We start from the raw sequence: 15,390 nt of genomic DNA, 5'->3' as shown, positions 1-15,390 counted from the left end.
CCTTTTACAATGGCCAAAATCCAAAAACCTGGTAACGTCTAATGCTGACAAGAATGTAGAGCAACAGGAACTGTCATTCACTGGGGATGGGAATGCAAAATGGTGCAGCCACTATGGAAGACAGTTTGGCAGTTTCTTTCAAAACATACTTTTACTATACTATTCAGCAATCAGGCTTCTTGGTATTTATCCCAATACATTGAAAACTTATGGCCACAAAAATACCTGCACACAATGTTTATAAGCACCTTTATTCATAATTGCCCAAATCCCAGGCTTCTTGGTATTTATCCCAATACATTGAAAACTTATGGCCACAAAAATACCTGCACACAATGTTTATAAGCACCTTTATTCATAATTGCCCAAATCCATAAACTCCACTAGCTGATCAGATAAATTATGGTACATTCAGACAGAAAAAGAAATCAGCTATCAAACCATGAAAGAAATGAAAGAATCCTAAATGCATATTAAGTGAAAGAAACCAATCTGCAAAGGCTACATATTGTACAATTCCATCTATACAACACCCGGAAAAGGTAAAACTATGGAGACAGTAAAAAGATTAGTGACTGACAGGGGCTAAGGGGGAAGGAAGAATGAACGGGCAAAATACACAGGATTTTTAGGCAATGAAACTATTTTGTATGACACTACACTGTGGGATACATGTCATTAAACATTTGTCAAAACCCACAGAATGTACAATGCCAAGAATAAACCGTAATATAAACTATGAACACTGAGTGACAATAATATGTCAATGTAAGTTCATCATTTGAAACAAATGTGTCAGTGTGCTGGATGTCAATAGCGGGAGAGAGAGAGGAGGTAGAATATGGGAACTCTAATTTCCCCTCAATTTTGCTATAAAGTTAAAACAGTTCTAAAAAAATAAAGTTTATTAATTTTTAAAAAGTGAACTAGGGGAAAAAAATTTGTGTGCCTATCTAGAAGTACTCATCATCTTACTCAAACTGCATTCCTGTCCCTTATACACCACATTTAACCATTAAATCCAATGTCTTTTTTGATTTTGCATCCTCCTTGTCCTCATTCTCTTGAAAAAAAAAAAAAGAAAAGAAATTGCTGTAAAAATACAATACAAATAGGTAAAGATGCAAGGGAGAAGGGTTTCACCCAGAACAAGCCACATAATTTGCTAACTGTCAAGAAACATCATTAAGTACCAAAAGCCAAGATGACTTCTCCAGGATATACAACTTAAACTCAAGTGAGTCAAAGATTAAGATTTGATGGGATATAAGGTTGTTGATCCATTCTAGTAAAGCTCCCAAGTGACTAATGTAGAAACCACAAGGACAATTTATCGATTAACAACAACAAAACTAAGCCAGGCACAGTGGCTCATGCCTGTAATCCCAGCACTTTGGGAAGCCAAGGAGGGAGTATCACTCAAGTCCAAGAGTTCAAGACAAGTCTAGGAAATTGGTGAGACCCCATCTATACAAAAAATAAAGCATTCACTGGGCGTGGTAGCATGCACCTGTAGTCCTACTTAATAGAAAGGCTGAGGTGGGAAGACCACTTGAGCCTGGGAGGTTGAGGCTGCAGTGAACCATGACTGCACCACTGCACTCCAACCTGACCAATAAAACAAGACCTTGTCTCAAAAAATAATAATTAAAAAAATAAAATACATGCCTATATATATCTCTCCCCAGCCTAATCTTGCCTACAAACCTACTAAGTGGCAAGCCAAACTGTAATCATAAAATTCTTGAATGGAGAATGCCAATTAATAAATATCAAACAAATTACAAATTGGGGGAAAAAAATCACCATTTTACTGTATCATTACAAGAAAATAAATGATTGAGGCAAAAATAATCAATGGATACTAAAACCAATGGGTACTTGTTATTTATTAATGATAAAGGGAAAGGTACCTTTCATAATAGCAAAATCTGGCAGAACTCACCTTAACCAAGTTCAAACTTATGTACATCATCAAGAGGATAATTGATACCATGTGCCCCTGTGTACTGAGAACTCATGACCTATGGCATATCTCTGCCAGTGATGGTTAATTTAATTATGAGAAAAAAATCAAATACAAATTGAGAAACATTCTGCAGAACTATCCTAAGCTCTTCAAAAATGTTAATGTTACAAAAGAAATAAAAAGCAAAAGGGACTGTTCTAGATTAAAGGAGACAAAAAAGACATAATGATTGAATGCAATTCATTAAAATAGACATATAAATGACATTATAGGAACAACTGATGATATATGATTAATATACTAATGTTAAATTCATTATCTTTGACTTTGTAGGCTGTTGTCCTTATTCCCGGGAAATATATACTAATGTTAAATTCATTATCTTTGACTTTGTAGGCTGTTGTCCTTATTCCCGGGAAATAAAAAGTATTTCAGTGGAAAAGGACAAGATCTCTGCAACTAACTTTTAAACAGTTCAGCAAAAATAATATATACATGTGTGCATAAAGAGAAAGGGATAAACCAAAACATGACAAAATGTAAAGTTACTCAGTATTCCTGCAACTTTTCTGCAAATTTCAAATTTTCCAACATAAATACTTGAGGGAAGTTTGCTTATTGAGCATGCAATCTGGCCAAAAAAAAAAAAAATCATATCTCTAATAAAAACATTTACATAATAACAAAAAATAACTCCACCAGAAACAGGTTCTGTCCTTGGGCTAAGAAAAGCCCACTCACTTGAACTTAGATGATATCTGACAAGCTAATCCTTAATAAGGCTCCATTTTACATGAGTCCATTATGACCACATCATTTGCTACAATCCTTATAATTTAAATAAGCTAGTATCACCAAGCAGGTTACTGTCAGGTCTTTCTAACCCGAAAACTTGTATAATTCAATGTATATTGATTTAATTGAGATAGGGTGATTTAATTCTCTGTGAAAACAATTCTTTCCAAGTTGGTTTGATGACATCATTGTTGTCACTAAGAAGAAATCTTTATTTTTTGTCATATTACATCAACTTCAAGAATGTCCCAGCTATATTCAGAAGAATAAATGAAAGTCTGTCATGTAATCAAGGTAGGGAGAAGGTGTACCAACAGAAGAAATGTAAATGAAGAGGCATAAAATTGCTTCTGATGGGTGTCTCTGTGTGTGTGTGTGTGTGTGTGTGTGTGTGTGTGTGTGTACACACATTTATGCATATATGTTTGCTGGGTCACAGATATAAAATCTATTTCTTTTGGTGATTCATGGTCAAAATTACATCTGAAAGCCACTACTCTGTAAACAATAGAGACTCACAAAAAGGTTTCAAGAAAGTATAAAATTTGTCTTTACAAGATCACACTGAAAGTAAAATAAAGCAATTTTTCAAACTGCTGGGAGTTTCAAACTCTACTTAGTTGCTTTCTACCAGTAATTTTTAAGTACAGTAGAATAGAACTAAAATAAAATAGAATTGCATCACAAGTAGTAATTTAAAAGAGTATTTTTCATTAAACCTTTGTGGGGTTTTTTTTTTTTTAAAACATACACATAAGCTCTGTGTCAAAATGTACCAGGAATTTCTTAATTTTTACTTGGGTTGAAGTTAAACATTTTTGAAAGCCAATAATAAAGAGTTATGAATTGCCCGAGGAAGAGATCAGTAAAAGGGAGAAAAGTAACCAACCTCTCTAATAGGAAGAAAGAGAAAATGAGGGTGTGAATCAAAGTAAAGGATATTTTAAAAAATGTTAAGATCCTTTTGGGAGGCCAAGGCAAGTGGATCACCTGAGGTCAGGCATTTGAGACTAGCCTTGCCAACATGGTGAAACCCTGTCTCTACTAAAAAAAAATACAAAAATTAGCCAGGTGTGGTGGCATGCACCTGTAATCCCAGCTACTCAGGAGGCTGAGGCATGAGAATGCTTGAAGCAGAGAGGAGGAGGTTTCAATGAGCCAAGATCGTGCCACTGCACTCCAGCCTGGGCAACAGAGCAAAACTCTGTCTCAAAAATAATAATGAAAAAAGAAAGAAATGTTAGATCAGTTTTGGAGGTAGAATATAACAATGTGGATAACTGGTTGGAGAGGAAAAGGAGAAAAAGAGACAGACTAGTCAGGCATGGTGACTCAGGCCTGTAATCCCAGCACTCTGGGAGGCTGAGGCAGGCAGATCACTTGAGGTCAGGAGTTTGAGACCAGGCTGGCCAACATGGCAAAATCCCATCTCTACTAAAAATACAAAAATTAGCTGAGCATGGTGGTGTGTGCCTGTGATTCCAGCTACTCAGGAGGCTGACACAGGAGAATCGCTTGAATTCAGGAGGCAGAGGTTACAGTGAGCCAAGATCATACCACTGCACTCCAGCCTAAGTGACAGAGCAAGACTCTGTCTCAAAAAAAAATAAAAGAAACTGACTAACTGAAATCTTAGAAACAAAAAATTGTTTTTAAAAGTTGAGAAGAGGATTGCATTACAATTCCACATATCTACACTATAATGCTATGCACAAGCCCTTACCATAGCATTCAAAGCATAAGACAATTTGTCTCCTATTTTATTTCAACTTTTATTCCACTGTAGTCTCTCAAGGGTCCTGTGCTAGGAAGATAATACCGTTTCCACAAAAATTAAAACTAATTTATTAAAAGGTACCATTATCTCCACAACACTCAAATTTTATAAGATTTCTAACACTAACTATAATGTTAAATGCTATTTTATCACATACATAAGGTTCTTAAAAAACATCAAAACAAAAATATCAGGTATTTCCTATTCACTTTTAAAAACGGCTTCATGATAAAAGAATTCTGATCCCAATGATCATACAAGAGGGAGATATTCAGGAATTCTAATATTAACTAGAGGATATGATCTCCTGTTAGTGTGAGGTTTGTGTTCTTTTTTTCCAAATTCCATGAGAAATTCATCAGGTTTATGGCTAACTAAACACAAACAAATACAAACAAACCATAGTTATCTTCTTTTTAATTACCAAAGATGACAAATATGGAGAATTATTACATGATTCCGAAGAACTACTAAAACCTAACTGAAATTTTATTTCTTCTACTCAAAACTGGAAATTACCCAAATATTCCCCAATGGCTGAACGGTTAAACAAACTGGCACATCTATACCACGGACTACCACTTAGCAATGAAAAAAATATATATATGGATACTTCAACTTACATGAACTTGACAAATTATGCTGAGTGACAAATGCCAATCCCAAAAGGTTACATACTATTTTATTCCATTTATATAACCTCTTTTTTTTTTGAGGCAGCGTCTCACTCTGTCACTGAGGCTGGATGACAACTTAACTCACTGCAGTCTTAACCTCATAGGCTCATGTGATCCTCCCACCTCAGCCTCCCGAGTAGCTGGGACTACAGGTGTACAACAACACAAACAGCTAATTTTTGTATTTTTTGTAGCGACAAGGTTTTGCCATGTTGCCCAGGCTGGTCTTGAACTCCTGGGCTCAAGAGATCCACCCATCTCAGCTTCACAAAGTGCTAGGATTACAGGCATGAACCATCACACCCAGCCTGCATAATCTTCTTAAAATGACTTAAAAAAAAAAAAAAAAGAGCAAATTAGCAGTTACCAGTGGATAAGGAAAGAGGAAGAAGTAGACTCTGGTTAAAGAAACGAAGAATAAGAGATCCTAGTGGTAAAGAAACTGTTCTGTATCTCTAGTATGGTAATAATTATACAAATTTATATGTTATAATACTGCATAGAACTAAATACTAAGTACATCACACACTCACGCATGCACACACACAAATAAGTGTATGTAAAACTGGTGAATTGTGAATAAAATAGATGGATTACAGCAACGTCAATTTCCTGGTTGTGATACTGCACTATAGTTATGCAAGATGTTACCACTGAGGTAAAATGGGTGAAGGCGTATATCTCTGTCTTATTTCTTAAAACTGCATATGAATGTACAATTATCTCAAAATAAAAACATTTAAAAATTAGAGAAATGAATCAATATTTAGATAGACAAGAATATACATAGGATATGGTTCTATCATTACACAACTGTCTTAAATATGAACCCAGTTTAGTGAGTTATCCCTAGAAAAAAATACTTACAAGAGGTGAGGGAGATCTCTAAATCTCTCCCTTAGCTTGAGACAGATGTATTAGAGAAAGGAAATTTTTAAAGTAAAATGTTACAACAATGAACACACAATGAATATAGAAAATTTGCTGGAGTAACAGCTTATCCATAGGATGTTCCATGGCTAACATGGTCATGTGCAGGTTTCCACACTATAATAATAAGACATGCATTTAAATATGCTTTCCATCTTTCAACAGAGGTACAGCCAAAAAAGATAAAGGTCACTGACTAACAAAGAAAGATGTAAAGTAAGGCAAGATTTTCTCTCCCACAGTGAAAGGAATTAAAAGAATGAGGACCTTATTTCTCAAAGAGCAGATACGTATTTAAGCTGCTTCAAAATAATCCAATTCCGTTTTTAAAGATGTGAAATTACCCATGTATTAGTCAGTTTGGGCTGCTATAACTAAATACCACAGTCTGGGTGGCTTAAACAACAAAAATTATTTTTTCACAGTTCTGCATTCTAGAAATAGAAGTATCAAACTGCTGGCAAGCTTGGTTTCTGGTATGGCCTCTCTCCTTAGCTGACAGATAAAGGCCTTCTCATCATGTCCTCACATGACCTTTTCTCTATGCACTCATACTCCTGGTACCTCTTCTTATAAACATACCCATCCTATAGGATTCACCAACCTCCCTTATGACCTCATTTAACCTTAATTACCTCTTTAAAGGCCATATATCCAAATACAGCTACATTTGTGGTTAAGTCTTCAACCTATGACTCTGAGGAGTGGGGGACTATTAAGTCCATAACCCCAGTTACTGCCAGCCCTGAAATATGTTAAGTTTTATGTGGGTGCATATATGTGTATACATTCTACATAATGGAAGGTGGCAAGACAAAATAGAAAGCATAGTATTCACATTAAAATTCCAGCTCTATCACTCAGTTTTCTCAACAATGAGGATGATACCCATTCTCACTATATCACTGTAAGAATTAAATAAGATAATCCATATAAAGTACCTGACATATAGCAAATGATTAGTAAATACTGAGTCTATGCTGTTAGCACCCTCTAAAATTAAAAAAAAAAAACTGAATTATAAAAATTACCCAAATCTAAATATATGTGAAAAATTATGAGAATTGAATTCTGTCCCAGTTCTACCACTACCTAGTTATATGAACTGAGCTAGAGTGTAAGGGTAGAGTGAAGCAAGCCACTCTACCTGAGGCTACTTTCATATCTAAGCAGAGAAAGCTTCCCTTTATCACTAAAATTCTATGTATCTCCGTATAACAACTTGACTACAATTTGAAACACAAATGCTACAAAAGTTAATCACACTTTCTCGCTGCAATAATCCTAAATGAAAGAATGATATTGAAATTTCCTCCAAGAGGATTATGGTATGAAATTTCAGTATTATTCTTTCATTTACTTTTATCCTTTCACTCTTTGACAACTATCCTCTGAATCTGAAACATTTACCTGTACAATATATCTGTAGACTACTTTTATCATCTTATTACTCTATCAGTAATGCCTCATTTTCCAACTAGACTGTAGAATTTTATATTTCTTTTTGTCCCCTATACTGTTCATTGTTTTACTCACTAAATCACATAACCACTAAAACGCCTAAAATCATCATACCCTAAAACATCTTAAAGCATATATAGTTATCAGTAAGTTGTATCTAATAACAACAATTTTTATCATAGCACAAACTGAAATGTATTGCAAGTGATTTCAAGACAACACACTTTACATATAAATATCTGCATTTTCAAACAACCACCAACATCCATATTCAGTATTTTTGGTTTAAAATCAAAATAATGGTAGCCAAAAAGCAACATCTATTGTGGAGACATTTAACTCATTTAATGAAAGACAATTTAGCTTGCTGACCCAAAGGAAGAAATTCTTAAGTATTTGCAGTATCTCTCACCCCATCCCTCACTACTAGTATTCTATTATCTGGTATTACATGTAAATAAGTAATACACATGGTATAATGTTACCCTGGTGCCCTGAAGAATGGTCAACTTGCTGTATTCATGCCTTTTTATAGTCCCCTCCCATACTTAATACACACTGGATTATGTGATCAGCACTGGCCACTAGAACATTAGCAAGCATAAGGAACACAGAGGCTTGATAAATACTAACACACTGGGGCTTCGAGAGGTCTTTCATGGAACTGCCATAGCTGCCATGCTATGAAGAAGACCAAGCTGGCCGGGCACGGTGGCTCACGCCTGTAATCTCAGCACTTTGGGAGGTCAAGGCGGGTGGACCACGAGGTCAGGAGTTCGAGACCAGTCTGGCCAACATGGTGAAATCCAGTCTCTACTAAAAATACAAAAAATTAGCTGGGTGTGGTGGTGCACACCTGTAATGTCAGCTGCTCGGAAGGCTGAGACAGGAGAATTGCTTGTACCCAGAAGGCAAAGGCTGCAGTGAGCCAAGATGGCACCACTATACTCCAGCCTGTGTGACAGGGTAAGACTCTGTCTCAGAAAAAAAAAAAAAAAAAAAAAAAAAAGCCCAACCTTCTTCAAGCAGACAGGCCACATGGGGATCGAGAGAGGGGAAAATGCCCAGCTATCTACCAGCTGCTCCAGCCATCCCAGCTGAGGCACTAGATTTGAGTTAAGAAGCCACCGTGACCATTATAGCCAACAGATGACAATGTGGAGAAGTCTCCATAAAGCCATACACAAATTTTAGAATCAAGAGTACATACACAATTGTTTTTTTAGCCACTATGTTTTGGAGTGTTTTATTATGCAGCAACAGATGACCAAAACAATACAAGTAAACCCATTAGAACTGTTCCCGTTTGGTAGTAAGCAATAACAACAAAAAATGTCAGTGGTGACCATTGTTATAGTTAATAATTATTATAAAAAATCTTCCCTCCAAAGTATTTTTTTGGGGTATTTAAGTGTTCTTAAAGGCACTCTGTTCATTTCTCTAATGGCCAGTAAAGACAGAGGAATAAAGCAAAAAACCTACTCTTCATTTTTCCTTTTCTCTTCCTAATTTATGGCTGTCCTTTTTACTTTTGTCAATAATGTTTGCCTGTTTTCCCCAGAGTGGCTAATCAATGATCCATACCAATTCTAGCATTCAGCTGTGCTCTGTACCTCAGTAACTACAGACATCCCCTTCAACTTCCCTCTAGACCACAGGTAAATAACAGTTCTGTAGACCAGATTCTTCAATAAGGGTGAAAAGTTCATACTCATCTAATTCATAATTATGTTTTCCTGACAGAATCATTAGGCAAAGAGCATCAGAACCAATAACTTCTTGCTCAGAAAATAAATTAAGTAGCAGGAAAAATGTATCTGCTATTTTTTCCTCAAAGAATTTACTGATCCTAATTATGTAAATTTCTTATTCTTTTAACCCTCGTGACCTTTGTTCACACTTCACTTATGATATTTATCTTAATCTAGCCTGCATCACAGAAATTGGTTTACTTAATTTCCTACTAGATCTAATACCCCCTTTTCAATCTCATTGAGAAAAGGGGCATTTCACCCACTATAACCCTTGAAGCACCTACTATATATCTCTACTACTCAAATACAGTAAAAAATATGAGTTACGGTCATCAATCACTTTCCATAACTAATCTTAGCAAGTCTCACCCCCATTTTTATTAAGAAACAATGACTCACCCATATGTATAAGGCAATCGGTGACAAAGTTAATGAATGCTGTATGTTCTAACATTAACCTTCAGTAGTTACTTGACTTAATTAAGAATTTTATTTTTGTAGAGACAGTAAAATGATTTTTTTAAAAAAAGAAATGTACTATTTACACTCCTTATTTTCTTTTCCTTAAAGTTTCAGGCTTGAGAAGTATGAGTATTAGGTTCTGGGTAAGACCCAGGCCAGTTGCCAAACAAATACTGCAATAGCAAAGGCAAAGCAGACCTGGTGGAGACTGCAAATGGAGACCTCAATATCCACCTAAGAGTCAACCGATACTCAGCTCTGGCAATCTAGTCTCAAGCAGGAATGGTCACCAGGTATAGCCAAGTCTTATGGGTTTTTTAGAGATGCTAGAACTTGAGATTTCTTTAATATGAAATCTTCCTATTGGCCGCACTGTGGCTCACACCTGTAATCCCAGCATTTTGGGAGGCCAAGGCAGGTGAATCACCTGAGGTTAGGAGTTCGAGACCAGCCTGGCCAACAGAGTGAAACCCCATCTCTACTAAAAATACAAAAATTAGTAGGGTGTGGTGGTGTGTGCCTGCAGTCCCAGTTACTCAGGAGGCTGAGGCAGGAAAACAGCTTGAACCCAGGAGGCAGAGGTTGCCGTGAGCCAAGATCACACCACTGCACTCCAGCCCGGGCAACAGCGCAAGACTCTGTCTCAAAAAGAAAAAAAAAAAAAACAGAAGGCCAGGTGCGGTGGCCTGTAATCCCAGCACTTTGGGAGGCTGAGACAGGCAGATCACAAGGTCAGGAGTTCAAGACCAGCCTGGCCAACATGGTGAAATCTCATCTCTACTAGAAATACAAAAATTAGCTGGGTGTCCTGGTGCGCACCTGTAATCCCAGCTACTCCAGAGGCTGCGGCAGGAGAATCGTTTGAACCCGGGAGGCAAAGGTTGCAGTGAACAGAGATTGTGCCACTCCACTCTAGCCTGGCGACAGTGTGAGACTATGTCTCAAAAAAAAAAAAAAAAAAGAAAAAGAAATCTCTATTCTTAAATGGTGACAATTACTAAATATTCCAAATACCCATAGAGCAAGCAATATACATTTGTGGGTTGGATTCTCACCAATGGCCACCTACCACTGCAGACTCATAGTTAAAAATTTCTTGATGGTGTACTACACAAACAACACTCCTTTACCATCACCGCCCCTCACCCCACAGAAGAAAAAATAATGAGAACCATGAAAAGCAACTCCAGAAACTTACAGAGTACTAGTGACAAACTGCCTTAATTTAACCTTTTCTCTCTCTTGAAAAAGAAATTCGTTAACAGTTTTAGGTATAGAAACTTTTATGGTAGAAAAAATGTAGACAGAGGGAGAATTTTTTTCTTTTAAAAATTTTTTCCTCCAAACTTTCAAAAAAAAATTCAAATAAATATAATAGTACAAATTACACAAACATTTCTAGCCTCAACCAAACTAATGAAAATGCTCAGTAATAAACATAAGACTAATGATTCACCGTGTACACAGAAAAACAAGGTACAAAATACTAATAGTATTAATTTATTTGCACTGGTCTATCTACATATTGTCATTTGACTCTTTTGCGATAAATAGCACAAAACTAGCTAGAAAGAAGGTTGAACTAACTCCCTGATCAGGGAACACTCAAGTAACAAACTACTTGTGGACCCAATCCTGTGACCTAAACCTCCTTAATACCATGCTATCCATAACTAAGGTGACCAATTACTCATAGCCAGTATTAATTTAGTCCACAACATTTCTTCAATATTTTTACAAAACATAAATATTATTTGACAATGCCTTTAAGACTTTTCCTTCGGTTTAAAAATATGAATGTCTGGGTCAGGCGCGGTGGCTCACACCTGTAATCCCAGCACTTTGGGAGGCCAAGGTGGGCAGATCACAAGGTCAAGAGATGGAGACCATCTGGCCAACACGGTGAAACCCCCGTCTCTACTAAAAATATAAAAATTAGCTGGTCATGGTGGCATGCGCCTATAGTCTCAGCTACTTGGGAGGCTGAGGCATGAGAATTGCCTGAACCCAGGAGGTGGAGGTTGCAGTGGGCCGAGATCACACCACTGCACCCCAACCTGATGAAAGAGCAAGACTCTGTCTCAAAAAAAAAGGAAAAAATACATGAATGTCTACATTCAGGAATATGAATTTATAGAGAACACCTGAATTTCATCCTTAAAATTGCTTAACCTACTGCTGGAAGCCCTTATGAAGTTAAAATAAAATTCTTAATATAATTAATCATGGTAGGCTTGATTTGGAATTCAAAACTTTCTCTAAAACAGTTATTAATAAGGGAGACTCTCTAACCAAAAGAATTAGCAGACAATTTAGTGATAGTAAAATATTATGGCTACAGGCACGGGGGACCATGTATTTATCAAACACCTACTTTGCCCCAAGTACTGTGCTGAATACAGCAGGGTATTCATTAAATCTTTAAAAAACAACCACATGAGGAAGGTACCATTCTTATCCCCATTTTACAGATGGGGAAACTGACCTTTCCAAGATCACACAGGTAGTAAGTGGCAGAGTCAGGATTCCAACCCAAATTTTTTCTAACTTCAGAATCTGCACATTTAACCACTACACTGTATTGCCTCCAGTGACTCTGGGTTGATATCTAAGATAAAATAAGAAGGAAATTTGTACTTCTCAGTGGCAAATTTTAAAAACATATTAGAAATGGAGGGTATTTCGGCCAGGCGCGGTGACACATGCCTGCAATCTCAGTACTTTGGCAGGCCGGGGTGGGCGGTTCACAAGATCAGGAGTTCAAGACTAGCCTGATCAACACAGTGAAACCCTGTCTCTACTAAAAATACAAAAATCATCCTGGTGTATTGTTGGATGCCTGTAATCCCAGCTACTCAGGAGGCTGAGGCAGGAGAATCGCTTGAGCCCGGGAGGCGGAGGTTGCAGTGATCCGAGATGGCGCCACCGCACTCCAGCCTGGGCAACACTCTGTCTCAAAAAATAAATAAACAAAAAGAAATGGAGGTTATTTTTTAGAACATAAGCAAGTCTCATATACACAGTCATACGAAGATAATTTTTTCTTTCCAAATACATGTAATCGTGATGAAAATCCCAGACAATCAATTTCTCACAATTTTTCACAAGTACTCAATTATGTTTTTTGTGGTTTTTTTTTTGACAGAGTTTCGCTCTTCTTGCCCAGGCTGGAGTACAATGGTGTGATCTCGGCTCACTACAACCTCCGCCTTCCTGATTTTAGCGAGTCTCCTGCCTTAGCCTTTCGAGTAGCTAGGATTACTGGTACCCACCACCACACCCAGCTAACTTTTGGGGGTTCTTTGGTGTTTTAGTAGAGACGGGGTTTCACCATGTTGGCCAGGCTGTTCTCAAACTCTGACCTCAGGTGACTCAGGTGATCCACCCGGCTTGGCCTCCCAAAGCGCTGGAAATACAGTCATGAGCCACCAGCCCAGCCCAATCGTGTTTACTATTCAAAATTTAATGGGAACACCTCATATCTTCCCCTCAATTTTGCTGTGAACCTAAAACGACTCTAAAAAAAACTGTGTATTGGACTGTGCGCAGTGGCTCACGCCTGTAAATCCCAGCAGTTTGGGAGGCCGAAACAGGTGGATCATCTGAAGTCAGAGTTCGAGACCAGCCTGGCCAATATGGTAAAACCCCGATTCTACTAAAAATACAAAAATTAGCCAGGCGTCGTGGAGGGAACCTGCAATCCTAGCTACTCAGGAGGCTGAGGCAGGAGAATCACTTGAACCTGCGGGGCAGAGGTTGCAGTGAGCCAAGATCACCGACACTTCACTCCAGCCTGGGCAACAGAGCAAGACTCTGTCTCGGGAGAGAAAAGAAAAAGAAACAAAACCTCTGAATTGTCCAGCGTGACTGTCAACATATGAACCAAATCTTTTTTCCTGATATGCACCAAGGTTGTTAATATCCTAAGGGTCAATTAAGAGTTACGTGTGAAATCTATAAAACAAGTTTTGCCTGATACCACTTCCCATCTCAACATTCTCATCAAGGTCCACCTTTACAAATAAACACCTAAGTTCAATTAAGAGAACAAGTGAGGAGGAGGTATTAGCTTACATGAAAAACAGTCATTGTCCTGTATATTCTGCAGACTGTAAAACTTAATTTTCAAATAGAATACTATACTGGCCACCAACAAAAATGCTTAAGGGAAGATCTATTAATTTTGTTTTGCCTCACTGTTGTACTTCCAATGTCTCAACTATAAAAGCAGTGCATTAATAAGTGGGAAGCTATGGAAGAAGATACAGACATTGTTGGAGTATAGGCTCTTAATCACACCTATAATTCACAGTACTGCTTTCCTTTCTCTCTGACCCAAGTTCTCATTAAGTGACTCCAAGACTTTTCTGCATCACTGTTTTCTCTAATCTGAAGCTGAGATGTGCACTGAAATAAAAACATTCTAACCAATATATTTCTCAAATTATTAATATAGTACTCGTTTAAATATTTGTATTCAAAGCTTTCCACTCATCATCTAGCTTTATCAAGGAACACACACAGGTTATACATTATGACTGCCTTGGTAGCTGCAGCTTGACTGAATCCTGGGACACCACCTCAACTTGGAAGGGACAGAACCATATCTGGTTCTCATTGGATACACATTTTCTCATGCTTTCCAGCTTAAAGACTTTACATCTTCCCACAGGAACAATAAATGTAGGAAGACACCACGTAGTATGCCTGTAAGGAAGATGAGTGATCAAATTAAATTCCTACTTCAAGAAATCTGAAACTTCAAAAACTTTTCCTAACAAATCACAGCTGAAAAGATTTAAAAAAAGGATGGTTTACCCCTTCATTCTCTCTTTTCTGGAGACAGCTTCACACATTCTGAAGAGCAGTCTTAACTTACTGAAGAGCAGTCTCAACTTACTGAAGAGCAGTCTCAACTTACTGGTTAGTTGGAGGAGCGGTCAACGGTATGGCCACCTCTTCCTCCTCGTATTCTGGTCCATCCAGAGAGTCACCTTCGTCCACTGTCCCCAGACCCGCCCCCAAAGGGGGCAGGTGAGGGGGAGGAGGCAGAGGGGGAAATACACCTCCTGGCCCGAGAGTCTCAGCAGGCAACGAAGTGAGCAGCTTGGTGAGAGACATGTCTCCACTAGGTCCAGCAGCAGCAGCAGCAGCACCGGCCACGCCAGCAGCAGCACCAGCCACGCCAGCAGCAGTACCTCCCCCTGTCAGTCCGGCTCCCCCCAATGCCCCTGCCACAGACCCGGTTCCTAGGAACCCTGACCCCAAAGCGGCTCCGCCACCCAGAGTCCCAGCCACTCCGGTCTCCACCAGCCCAGGATAGGGGGCGGCTGCCACAGGTAGGGCCGCGGGTATCCTCACCCGACACACTGCGGGATAGGCACTGGAGCCCGCAGCCGCGCCGCCTCCCCCTGCTCCAGCAGTTACCGGGCCGCCCTCCTCACTGCCGGCCTCGGCCGCCATCATGTTGAAGCCCGCTCTACTCTGCCCTACCCTGCCCGCCCGGGAGCCCCGGGGGCCACCAGGCCCGGGCTCCGAGCCGCCCCACCCAGGCGCGTCTCCCCT

The 15,390-nt window shown here is 38.6% G+C and overlaps 1 protein-coding gene across 1 annotated transcript in view; it reads right to left on the bottom strand.

The window, feature by feature from the left end:
- Positions 1 to 15,291, bottom strand: part of RASA1 (RAS p21 protein activator 1) — a 113,086-nt gene extending 97,795 nt beyond the window's left edge. The window contains exon 1 of the mRNA XM_012477549.3: positions 14,747 to 15,291. Coding sequence (XP_012332972.1) covers positions 14,747 to 15,291 — 545 coding nt within the window. The remainder of the gene's footprint in view (positions 1 to 14,746) is intronic.
- Positions 15,292 to 15,390: the final 99 nt, after the last annotated feature.

Source organism: Aotus nancymaae, unplaced genomic scaffold, assembly GCF_030222135.1.
Source record: "Aotus nancymaae isolate 86718 unplaced genomic scaffold, 86718_ANA_hifiasm-v0.15.2.pri h1tg000014l, whole genome shotgun sequence".
NCBI classification, from domain to species: Eukaryota; Metazoa; Chordata; class Mammalia; order Primates; family Aotidae; genus Aotus; species Aotus nancymaae.
The sequence above is the reverse complement of the archived record's forward strand: the minus strand, read 5'-3'. Positions and strand labels throughout refer to the sequence as shown.